The following is a 20853-nucleotide window of genomic DNA, read 5'->3' on the forward strand; positions in this document are numbered from 1 at the left end:
AGGGACGCTGACACGGGGTTCACGCAAATGCTAAAACAAGACTTGCAAACGTTGGCGCTCCGCACCAGGCACAGGGACCCTGCCTCCCCCTCCCCCATCTTTGCCCGGGTGGCTGAGCCCTGGGCTCCGCCCCTTCCCCACCCGGCCGGGGGAGGGGTCCCGCTCCGCGTGGAGGTAGCGGCCGCTGAAGACGTTGGCAGAAAGAGGCGGGACGCAGGGGGCGCCAGTGGCCCGGGTCTGGCCGCCTGGGTCAGCCGTGCGCCCCCGCCCCGCCACGCGGTGAAGTTTGCGGAAAGTTTTGCACAGCCAGCCGGGGAGTTGTGACGCAGCGTCTGGGGCTCCAAGCCCGGACCGAGAAGAGAGGGAAGGCGAGGCGGGGAGAGAGGGAAGCGGATAGCGAGAGAAAAAGAGTGCACGCCGGGGTCCTCCTCGACCCCGCGGATCCTCCTCTCCCGCTTCCCCTTCTCCCTCCCGGGCCCCGCGCCCGCCCGCTCTTCCTCCCCTTCCCCTCCCACGCTGCCCGCTTCCCTTCCCCGCTGCCCCTCCAACCCTCCTCCCCGGGTCTGCGCTCCTCCCTCCGCCCTCCCTCCGCCCGGCCTGCCTTCTTCCCTCCTCCTCCTCCCCTCCTCTCCCCGGGAGGCATCACTTCGTCCCGACCCGGAGGAAGACGCGAGCCCCTCGCGGGTGGTCACACAGCCCAGCGCCCCTGCAGCCATCGCGCGCCGCGCCCGCGCTCCCTCGGTCCCCGCATCCCCCGAACGCCACGCCGCGGGCATGGGGCCCGGCCGGCCGGCCTTCGCGCCCTGGCCTCATCACCTGCTGCGCTGCGCCTTGCTCTTCGGAGGTCTGCACCTCGGCCGCCCCGCCGCCGCCGCCGCCGCCAACTCCCTCTCGGGTAAGGCGCTTCCAACTTGGTCAACTTCGGGGGCCGGGCGGGGGGAGCACCGAGAAGCGGGCCTCTCTCGACTTTTCCCTCCTTTTTTTTTCCCCCCCTTTGCAGGACGTGTGTGCGTGTGTGTGTGTATGTGTGTGACTGGGTTTTAAAAAATCGTCTCCGCTTTTCTGAAAGCGGGGCGGGCGGGGGGGCGGACAGGGGTGAGGGAGGAGGAGCGCGCCTGGAGGTGGGGGAGGACCTGAGTGGAACCAGATGTGGCGGGCGGCGGGGGAGGGGAGCCCGGGGGTCTCGAGCCGCCTCGGAGGAAGAGGGCGGGCCCCGGGAGGACCCCCGCGCCCGCCTTCTAAGACCACCCGGCGCCTGCCCTGCGCTGGGCCCGGGGACCTGCAGGGCGCGTCCGGGGAAACCAGCGGAGACTCCAGGCCGGACTTCGTGCTTTGCTTCGGGACCAAAGCGTTATTGTTGTTTTTGAATTATTCGTGAGGGCTTGGTTGCCCTTTCCGGCACCTCGGGGGTGTCGGTATTTTCTTTTCCACACTTGGTCTTCAAAGGACAGCCCGTGGCAGGCGGCATCCGCATCAATTGAACGGAGCTCTGTGGGGCAGTTTTGTCATCAGAAGGATGTAGCAGGCTTCGGCAAGGGTGTGTGTGTTTGTGTGTGTGTGTAGTGAAGAGAGTGTTGTGTGGGCGGCTCTGACCCAGCTGGCTGCCCTCCAGAGTGGACAGATCTTGGACGGCCAGAGAGCTGCTAACGATGCACGGACCCGAGCAGCAAAAACAGAAACCCAGAGCTGGGTCTTCTCTTCCTGCTGCTGCTCTTTCAAAGGGTGACACTGAAGTGTGGGGACAGACAGACCCCTCAGCGGTAATCCCAGGGGGAAAGGGGAAGCTCTGCTTGGGAGGGGGGCGGTACGCAGGAGTCAGAGCTGGAACTGCCAGCGAGTGTAGTTATTACAGCCCAGGTGCTGGGCCTATGAAAAAGGCTTGGTCTTGTTTTATGTTTAATTTGGGGATGAGGCTGAGTGAAAGGGGACAGTGCAGCGTGTGTAGTTTTGTGCGAAGCCCAGACAGTCCCCTGGAGGATCTGGGACCTCTAGCTGTGGCCAGTGCTTGCTGAGTTTGCCTGCCTGCCCATAGAGGACCGGGACACGTATCTGCCCAGATTGTGCCCAGCCACTGTGTGAGGTGGGGGCCAGGGTGACGCATATTCATGCCGAGCAAACCTCGCCTGCTGAATTCTGACCACCTGGAGCTGAATGTCGGACAAACAGAATCCAGGCAGTAACTCCCCATCCACTGCAGGTCCAGGCACCTAGGCTGCCCTCCTGCCTGCGATTTCGCCCCCTGTGAAGGCAGGCCCAGTGGGAGGGGTGGAGGAGCCATTTCCAGAGCCCCATAGCTCAGTTGTGAAGCCAGGCAGGCCCTGGGAGGGTTGTGGCCAGAGTGCTGACTCAGCCTTTTCCCCTGTGGCGCCTTTGACAGAGTGAGCTGGAAATGCCTGGAGAGAGGCTGGGTCAGGGGGACCGCCTGGAGTGGCCCTCTGCCTCTGGGTCTCCTCCTGGCCCCCCTTTGCCCTTCCTCGGGCTGTGTCCCTGGGTTTGTAGCCCCCATAGCCTTGGAGGGGCCTGTCCCAGCGGCACTGCATTGGTTACTCTCGAAGAAGCTTAGGTGTGAGCAGGGGTGCACGGAGGGGACCCTGGGTGGGTATAGCCTGGTCCCCAGAGCAGCAGTTGAGCAAGATGTTGCAGGTCCTCCCCTGCTGTGTTCCCTCTGCCCAGAATACTCCTCTTCCAGCAAATTCCTTCTTCATCCCCCTCTACCTGACGAATTAGGTGGTCCCTGGGAAGAATTTACCAGCACCAGGATCCGAATGGCCCCAGGAAATGCTTGTGGGAGATAGGATTTGGTTTGGCAGGCCAGCGCTGCTGGGGTGAAACTTACCCTGGGGGCGGGGTGCTTCCTGACCACCAGGAGGGGAGAGGATGGAAGACCGCAGAGCCTCTTGGTGTGGGATGGGAGAATCCGTCTTTTCTCTACCATCCCCTGTGGAGTACCCAGAGGAGCACCCACACAGCTTGTGGCTGGAAGACTCTCTTAATTGCAGTACTGATGCATTTTTGTAGCTTTTACTGCTCAGCGCTGAGCCAAATACTTGGGGAGGAAGGAAGGTACAGAGGAGTTAAAGTTGCATCCTCAGAGAAAGAAAATGTTGGTGGCAGAAGAAACTGTGTGAGGCAAGGGGTCACCAAGGCCCCCAGGAAGGAGGCAGGGAGGGGAGCAGAGCAGGGAGACTGGGAAGGCCGGCTGGGCTGTGCTGGAGAGGCTGTGGAAGCTGGCCGGGCTGGGGTGGAGAGATCCTGAGTAGGGTGGGGGAGAAGCTCGACTGAAGAGGAAGCTGGCCAGGTTTCCAAGAGGCCAGAGTGGGGGAGTGACTTGCTGGCTGGCGGTGGGGAGCCCTGGAGAACCCCTGGGAGTTTCTGAGCAGAGGAATGAGGTGCGGATTAGAAAGAGGCTGCTGGGAGCCCTGGGATCAGGTGTCCATGTACAGGAGCGAGGAGACCTTGGGAAATCTTTCTAGGGGGACTGACTCTGCTGTCTAAAGGACAGGGAGGGAGGCACTCCTTTGGAAAGGCATCAGGTACTTGCTGCTACTGCCAGACAGACAGATCGCCTGCACTTCCGGCCCAGGTCCTGGTGAGTCATGCAGTTCAGAGGGGGCAGTTCTTAACTGCCCCCATCCACCCATCCACCCCCAAAAGTCAGTCTTCCTTGCTCCCCCGACCACTTGCCTTTTGTGAGCTGCCAGGGCTGAGACAGTGACCGGCTGAGCTGTGGTTAGCGCTGAGATCTGGCCCTCCCCTGGGGTGATGTGAACAAGTTGAGGGCGTAGGCAGAGGGGGAGGCGGCGGCCAGGGTCTTGGTCCCCATTGCGCACAGTAGAGAAATCTCAGCTTTCTGAAGCCTGCAGGGTGTGGTTGATTTGGGCTGATGAGAGCATTTCAGAAGCCCCATGAAGTTCTCAGAAGGCCTTCACTTGGATTCACCACTAATTTCAGCATTAACTAGGAGCCCCATTGCGCCCTTCAACAGGGTGAAGTGGTATCGCAATGACTACATTCTTCAAGCGTTGGGCGCTGTTCTGCATGCGTGGTATTCAGGCAAGAGTTCCTCTAGGTCTCATCAACTCTCACATGTTGGCTGTCAGCAGCTGAAAGATGTTAGGTGGTTTGCGTAAGATCCTACCTCCACGCCGCTAGAACATGGTGAAAGTGAGATTCGAACCCAGGTGTGGCTACTGAGCCTGAGCATTTCAGTACCGGACCTCACTGAGAGTCTGAAATAAGTATGTTAGGAAAGGCTGGAAAATTCTGTCGTAGAAGGTACCCCCCAGGGCTCCAAGTCCTCTAGAACGTCCTCTCCACGTGTCCTCCAGAGGGGAGTCCCGGGAAGGGGTGGTGGGCATCCTCTGTTACCCCCCAGCTGCCTGGGCGCTGGTCTCTCCCCCCCATCCCGGGGACCACAGACGCAGGACCAAGCCCCCCTTGGTGTCCTCAGGGGGTCTGAGGTGCCTGCTCCTGAGGGATTGAAGGGGTCCGATGGAGCAAGAGCCCCGTTACCCCGAGGTCAGGGGTTCATGGTCATTCAGCCAGTCTGTCAGAGGATGTTTACTGAGCCTGGGTGGTGCTGCAAGCAGGAATGACCTCCGCCTGTTCTTGTGAGCCCACCTCCCCTGCACCCCCAGTGGTGGTCCCTGGGCTTGGAGGGCCTGGGCATTGCCGACAGGAAGTGTCCTTCCTGTTTAGTACGTTATGAGATGGGGGGTGGGGGGGCGGCCAGTTTCCCATAACTGGATCCTATAAATCTGGGTGGGGTGGGCCATGGAGCGGTGACGCAGCTCTTGGACCTCGCCCTGGGCCCTGCAGATCCCAGTTACTCCTCAGCGGGAGCTGTGTCGTCAACAGGCAGGCGGGATGAAGGCTGCGCAGTTCCAGCTCCTCAGAGGACAGGCTGGGCTGGGCCCCCACCCGCGGCTGCGCGTGGAGCTCCAGTGGTTAGTGACGTTCCTTCCTGCCCTTCCCCCTCTTTGGGTCCTCTGCCCCCTCTTCTGAGCCCCCTGACCATGTGTACCCCTCCCATCCTGCCTGGCTGGGCCCACGCTGTCTGCCTCTCCTGGGCTCTGCCCTCCCGCAACTTGAGTTCCTTTGACTGTGCATCCTGTTCCCCACCCCAAAAAAAGCCCTGGTTGTGTTGCTAGATAGTGGCTAGGAACCCTCAGGTTCTTCTCAGCCCCCCACACATTCCGCCTGCTCTCCTCCTTCCTCCCGGAACCTTCGTGCCTGCCTCACCCCCTGCCACCTTCAGGCCTTTGCGCACACCCTTCCGTCTGCCTGGCACGCCCTCCCCTCTTCTGGCCTGACTGCCACCGCCCTTCCTTCAAGACTCAGGATTCTCAGAAGGATCCCCGACTGCCTCTTGGGCTCCCCTAGGCTAAGGAGAGAAGCTGACAGAAGGCGAACACAGGGATGGCCGCCAGCATGGGGGGCGCGCTTTTTTTCTCTTTTTCTTGGGGGTCATCTCCAGAAGGACACGGTGAGAAGCTGCTGTGGTGGGCTTGAAGCTTCTACAGGGAAAAACAGGAAGCCCGTTGCCCAGCCTCTCCCGACATCCTCAGAAAGTGTATGGAATGAGGGGCGGACACAGCTCACCCCCAGGTAGACTGAGGCCGAGGGGCGTGGCTGGGACCCCGCCCCCGCTTTGTTTTATAAGCCATAAAGCAGCAGAGCTGTGTTAACTCGGGCAGAGGCTCCCGTTTCTTCATCTGTAAAAATAAATAGTCCCTCGTAGGGGTGTCATAAGAAATGACATAAAAAAAAAGAAATGACATAATAGATGTATGAAATACATGGAACAATGCTGGACAGTCACGTCTTAGCAAGTAATATTAAATTAGTGCTATTTTTTTTTATGGGGAGAGAAAACATGAAAAAACACAATCTTCAACAAAGTTCTAAACTGCAGCCACTTTTTTTTTTTTTTAATTTTATCAAAGTAGGTCTTTGATTATCCATTACTGCTTGGTGACACTTTGCTAACTACCGTTAAGTGCCTAAAAGTAACCATGCTTTTTCTGAAAGTAAATTTAAGTACTAAAAAAAAAGCAAAAAACCCATCCTCAGTTGTCCTTACCCCTTAAGCCCCTCAATTTACTCCCCTCCTGCTTCTCTTTATAATGAAGCTTCTTCGGCTAAACTTCCCTTGGAGCCGAATTCCTGGGACTCTGCCCTTTCAGCCAACAGTCACTCCACCTCATCTAGCCTTCCTCTAAGAAGTTGCCTCCCAGGGGCTCTGGTAATTAGGCTTCCTAATTAGTAAATCCCGTGCCCCTGCCCTGGCCTCATCTTGTAGCATGCCTGCTGCTGATACTGTGTTTTATAATACATGCTGTGTGGAAAATGGTCAGCCATACAGGGGTAAAGTTTAAAAGATTTGAGGTCCTCACTTCTCTTCACCCGCAGCCTAACACTGTCAGTAGTTGTGGTGATCTTCCGTTTTTCATGCATATACACACATACAAATACTCCTTTTACACAAACAGGACTACGTTTTATGCTGTACAATAAATTTTATTTTGTAATATTCGTGGCGTTTCCATGACAGGCTTCAGAGCTGTGTCATTCTTAACGGTGCTCAGTAGTCCATTGGAAGGATGTACTGTCTTTTGGGGGTTTTTTTTTTTTTTTTTTGCTGCTTCCCTGTTGATGGGCACCGTTTGGAAGTTCTCTCTCCCTCTGGCCTCTGCGATGCGGTTTGCACCCGCGGTCTCCGCCTCCTGGCTTCCAACCTCAGTCCAGAGTCCACGTCGTTGCCAGACTTATGATTCAAAAGGGCCGCTTTAATCGCCAGTCTCAACTTTCTGAACTGAGAATTCGAGGCCTTCCACGGTCAGGTTCTAGCCTTTCTCTTCAAACCCTTGAGCAAGTCGCGTTCGGATGCCCCGAGTCCTGCGTGTGAAGCCCCTGCTTCTCTCTCCGCCGCCAGGAGGGCGTGGCCCCGCAGGTGTGGCTCCGAGTCCCCGCTCTCACCCGCAGCTTTAGCCTTCTAGAAGGGGCGTTTCTCCCCAGTCTGCTTTCGCAATTCATCGCTGCCGCCCGCCAGGTGGAGACTCTTACCCCCTCTTCGCCGACTGGAAGCGCCTCCGGGGCAAGGCTTTGTTAGCTTCCAACCTTGGACACGGTATCCTTTAGTAAATGTTAATTCAATCAAAGCAGACAGGTGTTCCAAAGAGCTCCCCGCACAGGTTTTATTGAGTGTAATTGACATATAGCATTATATTAAATTTAAGGTGTACACATGATTTGATGTTTTGTATATTGCAAAATGGGGCTTCCCAGGTGGTGCAGTGATAAAGAATCCGCCTGTTAATACAAGAGACTCAAGAGATGTGGGTTCCACTCCTGGGTGGAGAAGATCTCCTGGAGTAGGAGATGGCAACCCCCTCCGGTATTCTTGCCTGGAAAATTCCGTGGACAGAGGAGCCTGGCTGGGCTCCAGTCCCTGGGATTGCAAAGAGTCGGACACGCTGAGCAACGAAGTGCACACATGTTGGAAAATGATCTCCATGTAAGTTTAGTTATCATACTGCCCATCACCTCACACGGTTATAAATTTATTCCTGTGATGAGAATTTTGTTTGTAGTAGGAGAAAGGCAGTGAAGAGACTTGCCCTTCCAGAGTTTTAAGTGATGTCACAATCGTGAGAAACATATGGCATTGAATTGAACAGAAAAAAAGTCCAGTGGACTGGAGTAAATTTCAAACATAGACCTAGACTGTTATAAGAACTTAACGTGAGACATGCCTGAAACAGCAGACTGATATGAAAAGGAATCTGTACTTGCAAATGGTATGGGACAACTGGATTATAATTCTAAAATTTTAGTTTCAATTTCTAGCTGATTGCAACAGAAAATTCAGCTGGCAAGTTTGTCATGTAGAAAGTGCAAAGATCACTAGACAGTAACTTTCAAAAATATGTAATTAAGCTAGTGAAAACAAAACCTAATCATGGCAGATCTGTGAGGAAACTCATTTGTATGACTGGGGCATGTAAATTAGTTCAGTTTTTCTGGATTCAGTCTCTCAGACAAGATGTAAGAAACTAGATAAGTAAGACTTCATATCCTTTGACCTCATAATTCCACTTGGGGAATTTGTAAGTCATTAACCTCAAAGAGGAAAAAAAATGTTCATAGAAGTAACTATTTGTAGTAGCAAAAAAAATTGGAAACCATCTAGAGGCCCAACAGCAAGAACATAGCTAATCAAACCAAGATATCTTAACACAATGGACAACTTATGTAGTTCTGAACAACAAATATAGAACTAATGCTAGTATGTGGAAATATATCTAAGAAGGAAACTTCTCATGACCACAAAACAAGGTTACAAAATAATTTGTAATTACACTGGTAGTAATTAAGTGAAGATACATGCCTGATCCCTGACAAGCAGTTTCTCATTCATTCGGTTAACTGTTCTGTTTTTGTTTTCCTGAGCACGGACACTGCTCTGTGTAGTATATGATGCTGAGGACACCGTGGTGAACAAACCGGGCAAGGCTCCTGCCTTCCTGAAGCTTACATTTTAAGAGCAACACCCCACCCCCAGTGTAGGGCAACGTTCCAGAAGCAAATGTGCACTGATTTCATTTTAGGTGCAATTTTAAGTTTGTTAGAAGATGGAAGCAATAGACTGCTCAGAAATATCAGACACAGGGTCAGGAACCCGTCTGACCACAAAGAGAATAGCCCTGAGTCAGACCAGCCTGGTCAAGTAGGAATTCAACAGGAAATGGCCCTGCAGTCAGTCTTGGTCCCCAAGGAAAGGATTTCCTAACTTCACAGATGCTTAACCTCATTTCTGAGGATCTGAGGAGATAAGAGTGGTTTAGAAACACTGTTTTACACTAGCCAAAACAAAAATGCACCTTGAAAGAAATATGGATAATTACAGAGTATAAACAAACAATGAAATATAATGCAGTAGTGAATTGTCAGATCTCAATACATGCATCAATGTGAGTGACTCTTAGAGACAAAATGTTGAATGGGAAAAAAAATACTCAGAGGACTATATTGGTATTACGCTCGGTCTCAAACGACTAGAAGAGTTGGGGGAAAAATGCAGTGAGCATACGTTTACTCTCCACCTGGAAGCACCAATGGTTAACGTTTGGCCACATTTGCTTTCCCTCACTGTGTGTGTGTGCGTGTGTGTGCTGAAGCTTTGTATTAGTTGTAGACATGACATTTCACATCAGTATTTCACCATGTATCAACTGAAAACAAAGACATTCTATAAACCATAATCACATTCAAGAAAGATAACAGATGCAACAGTTCTTTTTTTTAATATGCAGTTTGGGTTTGAATTTCTCCGGTTGTCCCCATGATACCAGCTGTTACTTAAGTCCAGAACTCAATTTGGATGTTGTGTCTCTCAGTCTCTTTTAATCTAAAATAGTTGGTCTTTTTTTTATTATATGGCATTGCAGATTTATTTATTTGGCTGTGCCAGGCCTTAGTTGTGGCACGTGGGACCTTCGATCTTCATTGTGGCATGTGGGATCTAGTTCCTCGACCAGGGATCAAATCGAGGCCCCCTTCATTGGGAGCTTGGAGTCTTAGCCACTGGACCACTAGGGAAGTCCCTATGACATTCCACTTTTGATGACTTCAGGCCAGTCGTGTGACAGAATGTTAGCAGTCATTTTATCTGATTGTTTAATCATTAAATTCATGTTAAACATTTTTGGGAGGAAAACCACAGGTGTGGGACACAAATGTGTTCTTTGCATTGTGTCACGTTCAGTTAGTTTGTTGTCTTACGGGTGATGCTGACTTTGATCACTTGGTTCAGGTGGTGTCTACCAGATTTCTTCACTAAAAAGGTACCTTTTCTCCTTTTATTTGGTAGGTAATTTAAGAAACTAAACGACATTCTTTCTAAGGCAAAGTAGCTCCTAGCAGCACTGTTCACAATAGCCCCAAGCTGAAAACTACCCAAATGCCCGTCAACAATGGGATGGTTAGGTTGTGGCGGCTCCACACAGTTCAGTGGTATTCAGCAATGAGAAGGAACCACCTCCAGCATACGTGACGGTGTGGATGAAGCTCACAAAACTGTTGAACCAAATGCAAGGCATTTGTACGGTGTGATCCCATGTATGTGCAGTACAGAAAAGAGGGCAACACTGACCTAAGCTGCAGTCAGATGGCGGTTACCCCTAGTGGAAGGAGTTGTAACCAGAGGGTGTCCCAGATAACATTTAGAAGAAAAACGGAAGGTATCTGGAAAATTTATGGCAAGAAGCTCATGTAAGCCAATGAGAAAAACACAGGAACCTCCACTAGTGTTTTTTCTCATTATTATTGAATTTCTTTATTTTGGCTCTACTGGGTCTTCATGGTGGAGCATGGGCTCTAGAGTGATGCAAGGGCTTAGTTGCCCCCTTAGTATGTGGGATTTTAGTTCCTGGACCAGGGATTGAACCCATGTCCCCTGCATTGGCAGGTGGATTCTTCGCTACTGGACCACCAGGGAAGTTCCTCCACTAGTTGTAAGGCATTTAAGTTGAGCCAGTAAAGGCTGGGAACAGAGTTCACAAAGAAGAAATACTGATGTCCAGTATGCTTTGGAAAATGTCACTAGCATTAAAAAAAAAAGATATCCTTCTCAGAGTACCATCAGAGTACCAAGAAAGAGTGATGTAACACAATACGTTCAATATAATATTTATAATTGAGGAGAATCTGCTTACAAATTGAAGACCAGTAATAGAGAATGAGTAAGTGAAATGTATGCTGTCATGGAATAGCATACAGCTGTTAAAATGGTTTTTACAAAATTAAAAGACATATTACAGTCCTTTTTCTAAAATGTTAAGTGCAAAACAAGACTCAGAAGCATTTGTTTGGGAGTGTGTGTGCAGTATATATCAATAAATGAACATAACTTGTATTTGAAGTAAGTAGGCAAGATAAAATTGGTAAAGATCACACCAAAATTCAGCAGAAGTTACATTTGTCACATTCTGCTCTATTAGGTATTTATATTTGTAATTTATTTATTTACTTTATTTTTGGTTGCACTGGGTCTTGATTTCTGTACACTGGCTTTCTCTAGTTGTGGTTCCTGGACTTTTCATTGTGGTGGCTTCTCTTGTTGCAGAGCACAGGCTCTAGAAACGCTAGCCTCAGTAGTTGTGGCTTGTGGACCCTGGAGCTGGGGCTCAGTAGTTGTGCTGCATAGGCTTAGTTGCTCTGGGGCGGGTGGAATCCTCCCAGACCAGGGACTGAACTTGTGTCCCCTGCGTTGACGGGCAGATAATTATCCACTTGGGAAGTCCTCTCTTGTGTAGTGATTATTTGACAGAGGTGATTTTTTTTCTTTTAGCATGTCTATAATTGGCAGCAATGGGTGGCAAAGGACAGCTTTCTCCCTGTCCTACTGGGAGATTCCCATCTCACCCATGCTCATTCCCAACTCCTAACAGGGCCACACCCACAGCACGTGATTCCATGGGGCCAATCAGAGGGGGCGATCTCCCAGTGCTAAGGAAGCCTTGAGAGTCCCTTGGACTACAAGGAGATCCAACCAGTCCATCCTAAAGGAAATCAGTCCTGAATATTCATTGGAAGGACTGATATTGAAGCTGACGCTCCAATACTTTAAGGCCACCTGATTCGAAGAACTGACTCATCTGAAAAGACCCTGATGCTGGGAAAGATTGAGGGCAGGAGGAGAAGGGGACGACAGAGGATGAGATGGTTGGATGGCATCACTGACTCAATGGACATGAGTTTGAGCAAGCTCCGGGAGTTGGTGATGGACAGGGAGGCCTGGCGTGCTGCAGTCCATGGGGTTGCAAAGAGTCGGAGGCGATTGAGCGACTGAACTGAACTGAAGGGAACCTTGTCGGGCTGCAGAAGGGAAGAGTGGACACCTGGTGCGGGGTGGGTGGCCCCCGGGACTGAGACCCAGCTGGCTGGGACCTCGGTTAGTTTTCCCAAGCCACTCCCCGCCTGCCCCTCTTGGTTTTGTTGTTGTTGTTGTTTTTTTAAATGATGAGTTTGAGCTGGGCTTCACCTACTGGCCGGCAAGGAGGCTGGTGTAGGAGGGTCACCCTCTGAGCTGGGTTCCTGAAGGGGCGCTTGGGACGCTCAGGAGCAAGAGCTGGATGACAGGTGAGGCACCGGCCTCGAGCCGTTTCCATTAACAGACCCTCAAATGCAAACCCCTTGTTCTTGGCGCTCATCAACCGAGTGTTTACACAAGGGACAACCAGAGAGAAGGCAAACTCAGTAATACATGTTCTAAAAGGTGGTCCTTACGGACGAGATTGGGGTGCATATCAGATAAGTGCCGATCAGGGGACAGGCTTTTGGAAGGCTTCCTCCTTTTTGAAATCTTTATGACGTTTCTATACAACACTGTGTAATAAATGAGGGAAATGGAAACCAGGTTAATACTTACTGAGCACGTCTAATCTGCCAGGGTCAGTATTAGGCAATTGCACATGCACCATATTTTTAATCCTCACATTCCTCCATTTCATGGATAAGGGAATTGAGGCAGCAAGGCTGTGAGCCAGGATCACGCATCTCGTGAGTGGCAGAGCAGGGGACGCAGTCTATGTCTGTTTGGCTTCCTGCATGGTCTTGTTTTATTTTTGTCAACAAGTATGCGTTATAATACAATGGACATTAGGCAAGACAGAGAGAACTTTGCAGTACTTAATGTTTACCCATGTACTTCTCTCTCTCACGCTGTTCCTGCCACCCAATTTCTTATTTTGTGTTTTTCATTTTTTGCTCTTAAAGTTTTTCATTCTTGGTGTACTATATAGATACAGGAAAGTGAACAACATAAACGTTCAGCTCAATGAATTTTCACAGACTGAACACACCCATGTAGCCAAGGATTGGATCCAGCAAATAATAACATTACCAGTATTACCAGTGCTTTCAAATGCTTTTACACATTTTTCTGTAACTTCATTAGATGTGTATATTTCTTCTTCATGAACTGCCTGTTCAGACATATTCATCATCTCATCTCTCCAGGTCTTAGGGGCCTAAAATTACTGGGTCTCTATATTTTTCTCATTGGCTTATATGAACTCCTTGCCGCGTTTGTTAGAAATATCTTTCCCCTGTTGGTTGTTCATTTAAAATTTTTATTTTGGGGGGAATTCTCTGGTGGTCCAGTGGTTAGGGCTCCAGGCTTTCACTGCCAAGGGCCTGAGTTCAATCCCTGATCCGGTAAATAGTCCCACAAGCCATGTAGTACATACAGTAAGTGTGTGTGTGTGTGTGTGTGTGTGTATCTTTTTTAAACCTCCCCCCTCCCCCCACACACACACACTCTTGTGTTTTTTTTCCTAGTAAAGTTTACAAAACCCTTGGGGGTCAGACTGGATTCTCTTCTTCACTGGAAGGCTTCATCCTCTTATGCACTCACACCTTTCTGTTGCCCTAACTCTCACTCCCTCAAGACCCTCAGCAGCTCATCTGAACTTGTGGGCAGCCTCAGTTAGCAAACTTGAATAAGACTGCAGAAGGACAGTGTTACATATATGTTTTTTCACGATCGGAATACATTTTGGTGATTGTAAACAAATAGTACACAATTCAAAAGTTGAAAGTTACAAAAAAAACACAGGTTACCTAAAATTTCACAGATAAGAAACAGCCACTATTAACAGTTTAGAGACTATGCTGCCAAACTCTCCTCCCCTCCCCTCCCCTCCCTCTCTATAAAACTCGACATAAAGGTTTTAGTGACTTGTAACATCTTTCATATGCCAATATGTCATCAGTGTATTTCCACCCAATACTTCCATCGACTGTGTAAGATTCCATTGTACAGATGTACCATAACTAGCCCATGTTAGACATTCAGGTCATATCTCTTTTAATTTCCAAACATGTAAGTTGTAGAAAATACAAAGAGAAGAAAATAAAAATCACCAGCTATCCCACACGTCAGTAATAACCACTGTTAACACTTGGGCATGTACAGTGGTTCTGAGATTCTGGTGAGCCTCAGAATCACCTGGGAGTCTTATTTACATTACAGATATTCCTTCTTTCTGAGCTAATTCAGTAGGCCGTCTGTAGGGCTGGGGCTTTCCAGGTGGCGCTAGTGGTAAAGAAGCTGCCTGCCAAAGCAGAAGAGACTTGGGTTCGATCCCTGGGTCCAGAAGGTCCCCTGGAGGATGGCACAGCAATCCGCCTCAGTATTCTTGCCTGGAGAATCCCATGAGCAGAGGAGCCCGGCGGGCTACAATCCATAGGATCGCAGAGTCAGGAGTGAATCGACTTAGCATGCACCCACGCTGTAGGGCTGGGCGCTTGCTCTGTAAACAAGCACGCCTGGAGATTTGGACTCCCAGGTTTCATGAAAAGCAGGCACAAAGGTCTTTTCAGACTTTACTTGATTTAAAAGTAAATAGAAACAAGGTCATATCGTATATCCAGGTTTTAAAAATCAGTTCCAGTGTGAACGTCTATTCATGTCAGAATATTCCTACAAGTTGATTAGTGTTGTCCGCATAGTTCCCCATTGCATGAATGTGTTTCGTTTGACTCTGTCAATGCCGTATTGTTGGACATTAATTTTCACCCAGTCATTGTTATCAGTAATGCTGTGTAGCAAAATCTTTGCATAGATTCTTTTTTTAAAATTTATTTTATTTTTAATTGGAGGATAATGGCTTTACAGGCTTGTGTTGGTTTCTGCCATACATCGCCATGAATCAGCTGTAGGCATACATATGTCCCCTCCCTCTGTGTTCCCGCCCCATCCCACCCTCTGGGTTCTCACGGGGCACTCTCACGAGCCCCTGCATCATACAGCAGATTCCCACTGACCATCTAATTTACATATGCTAATGTATATGTTTCAGTGCTGCTACCCCCTCAGTTCATCCCACCCTCTTCTGCCCCTGCTGTGTCCACAAGTCTGTTCTCTGTGTCTGCATCTCGACTCCTGTCCTGCAGATAGATTCATCAGTACAGTTTTCTAGATTATATATATATGCATTGGTATACAGTATTTGTTTTCCTCTTTCTGACTTACTTCACTTTGTTTAATAGGCTCTAGTTTCATCCACCTCACTAGAACTGACTCAAATTCACTTTTTACGGCTAAATAATGTTCCACTGTATGTATGCACCACAATTTCTTTATCCATTCATCTGTTGATGGACATCTAGGTGACTTTCATGCCCTCGCTGTTGTAAATAGTGCTTCTGTGAACATGGGGGTACGTGTTATCTTTTAGAATTGTGATTTTCTTGGGATATATACCCAGTAGTGGCACTGTTGGGTTATATGGTAGTTTTTTTCCCTAATTTTTAAAGAAATTTCCATACTGTTCTCCATGGTGGTTGTATCAGTTTACATTCCTACCAATAGTGCCTGAGGGTTCACTTTTGTTCACAGCCCCCCCAGCATTTATAGTTTGTAGATTTTTTGATGGTGGCCGTTCTCACAGGTGCAGATGACACCACCCTTACAGCAGAAAGCAAAGAGGAACTAAAGAGCTTCTTGATGAAAGTGAAAAGCTGGCTTAAAACTCAGCATTCAAAAAGCTAAGATCATGGCATCCAGTTCCATCACTTCATGGCAAATAGATGGGGAAACAATGGAAACAGTGACAGACTTTATTTTCTTGGGCTCCAGAATCACTGCAGATGGTGACTGCAGCCATGAAATTAAAAGACGCTTGCTCCTTGGAAGAAAAGCTATGGTAAACCTAGACAGCATATTGAAAAGCAGAGACATTACTTTGCCAACAAAGGTCTGTTTAGTCAAAGCTATGGTTTTTCCAGGAGTCATGTATTGATGTGAGTTGTTGGACCATAAAGAAGGCTGAGCACCGAAGAACTGATGCTTTCAAACTGGTGTTTGAGAAGACTCTTGAGAATCCCTTGGACTGCAAGGAGGTTAAACCAGTCAGTCCTAAAGGAAATCAATCCTGAATATCCATTGGAAGGACTGATGCTGAAGCTGAAGCTCGAATATGTTGGCCACTTGATTTGAAGAGCTGACTCATTGGGAAAAAAAAACCCTCTGATGCCGGGAAAGATTGAGAGCAGGAGGAGAAGGGGCCAACAGGATGAGATGGTTGGATGGCATCACTGACTCAATGGACATTAGTTTGAGCAAATTCTGCAAGATGGTGAAGGGCAGGGATGCCTGGCATGCTGCAGTCCATGAAGTTGCAGAGTCGGACATGACTGAGTGACTGAACGACAATAATTCTGACTAATATGGGGTGATACCTCATTGTAGTTTTGATTTGCATTTTTCTAATAACAAATGCTGTTGAACATTTTTTCATGTGTTTATTAGCCATCCATATTTGCATAGAGTCTTAATTATTTCTTTAAGTTAAATTCCTGAGAAGTGAACTCTGGGTCAAGTGTCTGTATTTTTGAAGACTTTGGACCTTCTTCTGCAGAAGTGTTTGCCTCCAGGGCTACTGCCACCATGAGCTCACTTGTGTGGACAGCGTGGTGCGTCAGTCCTTCTGTGCCTCGTCTCAGCGAGTCCTGCCAGCTGCCCAGTGGGCAGCAGCAGCGTAGCTCCTGGCACATTCCGGGTGCTCAGTACTTGTTCTGTGCAGTAAACAGGAGTCTGGACACTGAAGGACGAAGAGGTCAAATGACTGGTTCAGGAGCAGGAATCCAAGCCCGGTGATGGCCCCGGAGGCTGAGCTCTCTTCACCATGCTGTTGATTTTTAATTAATGTCAGAGAGGGAGGAAATGTGATGGTTGTGGGAGAAGTACTCTTAAAAATATGGTCCTAAAAATATACTGACAGAATCAGAAAAAGGGAGTGAAAGGGTGGGGAGGGAGACGGATTTGGAGGGCCCTCACAGACATTCCTGTCGGTCAAGTCTGTTGTGTCATTGGAGGTCTGGGCAGTATCACGGTGGCGGTCACGTGTGTATATACGGTGGTCTTGTGTATGTATATGACCCTTTGTAGCTTCCAGGGTAAAGCAAGTCAAACTCCCCAAACACTGAGCACCGAGGCGGGTTCTGTGGGAAATGCAGAGAGGTTTGGTTCCTTCAGAGATCTTAAGATGTCCACTGCGTCTCTCTTCCCTCAGTTTTATTTACTTTAGAAACATTATAATAATATAATAGAAAGTTACGCATAATTCCAACCTCCTGGCAATGTAGAAAAATACTTCTTTTGCCATCAGGCCCCAATTCCAAGGTTCACAATAACATGTTTCCTTGCACTTTTAGGGCTGTATAAAGACATTCCTAGGACACATCGTACCATTCCATGAGAAGAGAGGTCAGGGGAAAGTGTTCTGTGAGTGTTGACTGCCATACATGTTACCTTGATGAGGTGAAATGGTACTGTCACACAACAGATAATTTCATGTTTCCCTTATTGTCTTCTATTCGTTGTCCACACGTGATCTTTTAAAATTATTTTATTTGCTTGTGTCTGGCTGCCCTGGGTCTCCATGGCTGCACTCGGGCTTTCTCTCGTTGCGGTGAGAGGGGGCTACTCTCTAGCAGCGGTGCACGGGCTTCTCACGGCAGTGGCTTCTCATGCACAGGCCCTAGGGCACGTGGGCATCAGTAGTTGTGGCACACGGGCTTAGTTGCCCTGCAGCATGTGGGATCTTCCCGGACCAGGGATCAAACCGGTGTCCTCTGCATGGGCAGGCAGATTCTTAACCACTGGACCACTAAGGAAGTCCAAGATCTTCTTTTAAAGGAGGATGTAAATTAAGAAGATGTTAAAACTTTGCCTGTGGGACACAGTGCAACTTGCCTTTCCACTTCCCCTAGTCCAGCTCATTCAACACACATGTATTGAGCACCTGTTGTATGCCCCAAACCAAGGGGATGGATGGATAAGACACAGCTCCTGCTCTGCAGGAGCCATTTAATGGGGAATAGAGACCCTGAAAGAATCATGTCAATATCTGCATAAATCTGTCCCTGGAGGTCTCCCCAGGAGCCTATGGAGAAGCAGGGAGGGTGTTTTTGAATTCAGTCCACAGGTAAGAAAACCTAGTCCCCTCAGGTCATTTACATTGTAATAGCAGAATCAGAGCCAGAACTCTTAGATTCTCAGCCTGTGCTGCCCCAACCCTTTCCTCATTCTTTTTTAAAAATTTGTTTATTTGTTTATTCATTTATTTGGCTGTGCGGGGTCTCCGCACGGGAGATCTTTAGTTGATCTTCAGTTGAGGCATGTGGGATCTAGTTCCCTGACCGGGGTGGAACCTGGGCCCCCTGCGTTGGGAGCTCAGAGTCTTAGCCACTGGACCACCAGGGAGGTCCCTCTTCCTCCATCCTTGGAGCCCCGCCACCATGGGACAGCCTGAGTCCCAGCAAGGGTCCCATACAGACTCTGTCCGCTGCCACGCCAAGTAGTGGGGGCCCTGCGCCGCCTCCTTCCACACTCCCTCCCAGCTGCATGCTCTGACCTCATTTTCCCTTTACGGCTGCACTTGGATTTGGTTTCTGCAGCACCAGAATTAGGTAGGGAGAGCAGCCCGCCCCATGCTGCCCCGACCTGCCCAGAAATCCCCCCTCTTCCCCCATCACGTTGTTCACAGTCCCTTCTCCTGGCATCTCCCTTGCAGGCACACCTGAGGAGGGTCCCCAAAACTCAGAGGTCAGAAACAAACAATAGCTGCCAGGGACCCACCCATGGGAACTTGGGGAGGACGTTGCATCTGGACAGTGGATTTATTTTTCTTTTAATTCTTCTGAAGAGCAGCTTAAGCACTCGAGTCCTTGGCTTTATTTATTCTTATCATTTCCTCTTATCCAGATTGCAGTGTCTGTTGAGGCCTGGTTCCCAGGCTCTCTGCTGTGAAACAAACAGATTCTGGAGCTCATGGCCCCCACTGGGGCAGAGGCTACTCAATGTCAAAAAACAGTAATGGCTTTCCATTACCAAGGGCTAAAGGTACCGAACATCTTTATGCATCCTCTTGCTTAATCTTCCCAGAAACTCATGTGATGGGTGATATTGGGGTCTTCCCCACAGTGAGGCTTGCAGCTGGCCCCAGAAGGGATTGGGACCTGGGTGGGTCCAGATTCCAGAGTCACCCTTCTAAGCCCTTCTCCAGGCTTCTGGAGGCTGTGTGGGTAAGGAAGTTTCCATGGGTCTGTCACTGCAGAAGTCAGTGAGTGTTTACTCTTTGGCATACAGTTTTAGGGAGATCCTGAAGGTTCCCGAGCAAAAAGGATTCTGAGTTCATGTAACTTCTGCGTTGAGAAGCTGGAGCTGGTATGTTTGTTAAGGATATGCAGTTTAGAGGAGGCACAGGCCACCCACGTGGATTGGGGTCGGTTGGCAGGTATTTCTTTATCCACTGAACTCCTGCTGTGGGGAAGTGAAAAGCCTGGGGCTGCTAGGTGGAAGGGACAATTTCAGTAAACCAACACAGAGGAAGAAAAATCAACAACTTGTTGCTTTTTGATTCCAGAAACAGGGTGAGGAGGAGGGGCTTGGTGGCCCAGGGGGCCAAGGGAAGGGCAGCCCTCAGACACAGGGGGCAAGACAGCAGGTAGGAGGCACCTGATACTTACAAGGTGGTTTGGGCGGAGGTCGCCGTTTTTTCAAAGGCTCAACTGTAAGTGGTTATTTTAAAAAGCGCCCCCTGGAACTTCCCTGGTGGTCCAGTGGTTTAGACTCCTCGCTGCCAATGCAAGGGGCACAGGTTCGATCCCTGGTCAGGGAACTAGATCCCACGTGCTTCATGGTGTGGCACAGCCACAAGATTAAAAAATAAAAGGTGCCCCTCAAAAGCAAAGCAGGGACTTACGGTGGAAATCCCAAACACAGGTTCTTATCTAAATGTCCAGACTCTGGGTGTAAGCAGGCTTGTCACACTGTAAAAGGCAGTTTCTCAAAAGGGTCGTTTTTCTCATCACAGTTTTTTAAAAACAGTGCCATAGCTTGCTTTGAGAACCAAACAAGTCCTTGAATACTGCCATGTCAGAAAGTCACTGGACTGCCAGTGAGTAGAGCAGAAGCTTGTCATGAAACGTGTCACGATTTCTCAGAATCATCGTGATGTGTTTCAGACACATCTCGGTAAAGGAACGCTGCCTGGCACAGGGACATTGTGTTTGCGGGGCAGTGGAGCCTAATTTAGAGGGACCCCCCTCCCAACACATTTCTTTTTTTTTTCCCCAGTTTTGAAATAGGCACAGCCCTCTGGTCATTTTTAATAGAGACCAGAATATTGAAGAATGTTTCTCCACTCTCCTTAGTAGTTCAAAAGTGATGACATATGGCCATTCCCATTCCACTTCAGTGTTGGGGTGGGGGGGCTGTGGCAAACCAGTGAGCCCCTCTCAGATGGGCAGGAACCCCAGGAACTGCAGCTGGCTCCCTGCAGGTAACTGGCTCAACATGGACAGGCCTCCCAATGCTTCTGAGAGATGCTGAAGATTCAGATTTTTATGTGAAAGCTCTCCCCTTTTCAATGTTGGCTCGCTTGGCTTTCACGTACGGGGAAGGCTGTGTGTGATTTGCCTGTGGGTTATCAGTTTAAAGTACCTGGGGTAGTCGTTTGGCGCTCAGCTCTGGAACTGACCGGTCTCCCTGATCTCCCATCTCTGGTCTGCCCCTTACTAGCTGTGTTATCAAGAGGATTGATCTCTGAGGTATTTAATACCCCAGTTTTCTTTTCTGCCAGATGGAGATAAGAATTTTACCTGCTTCTTAGCAGTGCTGTGAGGATTAAGGAGAAAGCCTGGGAAGCCAGTGTCTGGTACCTACAAGTACATGGTACACAGTCACTTGTATCATTATTTGTGGTCTCTTTCCATAAATGGCACCCCACTCCAGTACTCTTGCCTGGCAAATCCCATGGACGAAGGGGCGTGGTAGGCTACAGT

General features: G+C 49.3%; 1 protein-coding gene across 2 annotated transcripts in view; it reads left to right on the top strand.

Annotated features, from left to right (window-relative positions):
• Nucleotides 1–221: 221 nt before the first annotated feature.
• Nucleotides 222–20853, top strand: part of MRC2 (mannose receptor C type 2) — a 58734-nt gene continuing 38102 nt past the window's right edge. For both annotated transcript variants that reach the window (XM_043904963.1, XM_043904964.1), the window contains exon 1: nt 222–895. In XM_043904963.1, the coding sequence (XP_043760898.1) occupies nt 775–895 (121 nt within the window). In that variant the 5' untranslated portion in view covers nt 222–774. The remainder of the gene's footprint in view (nt 896–20853) is intronic.

The sequence above is a fragment of the Cervus elaphus genome, chromosome 5, assembly GCF_910594005.1.
Source record: "Cervus elaphus chromosome 5, mCerEla1.1, whole genome shotgun sequence".
NCBI classification, from domain to species: Eukaryota; Metazoa; Chordata; class Mammalia; order Artiodactyla; family Cervidae; genus Cervus; species Cervus elaphus.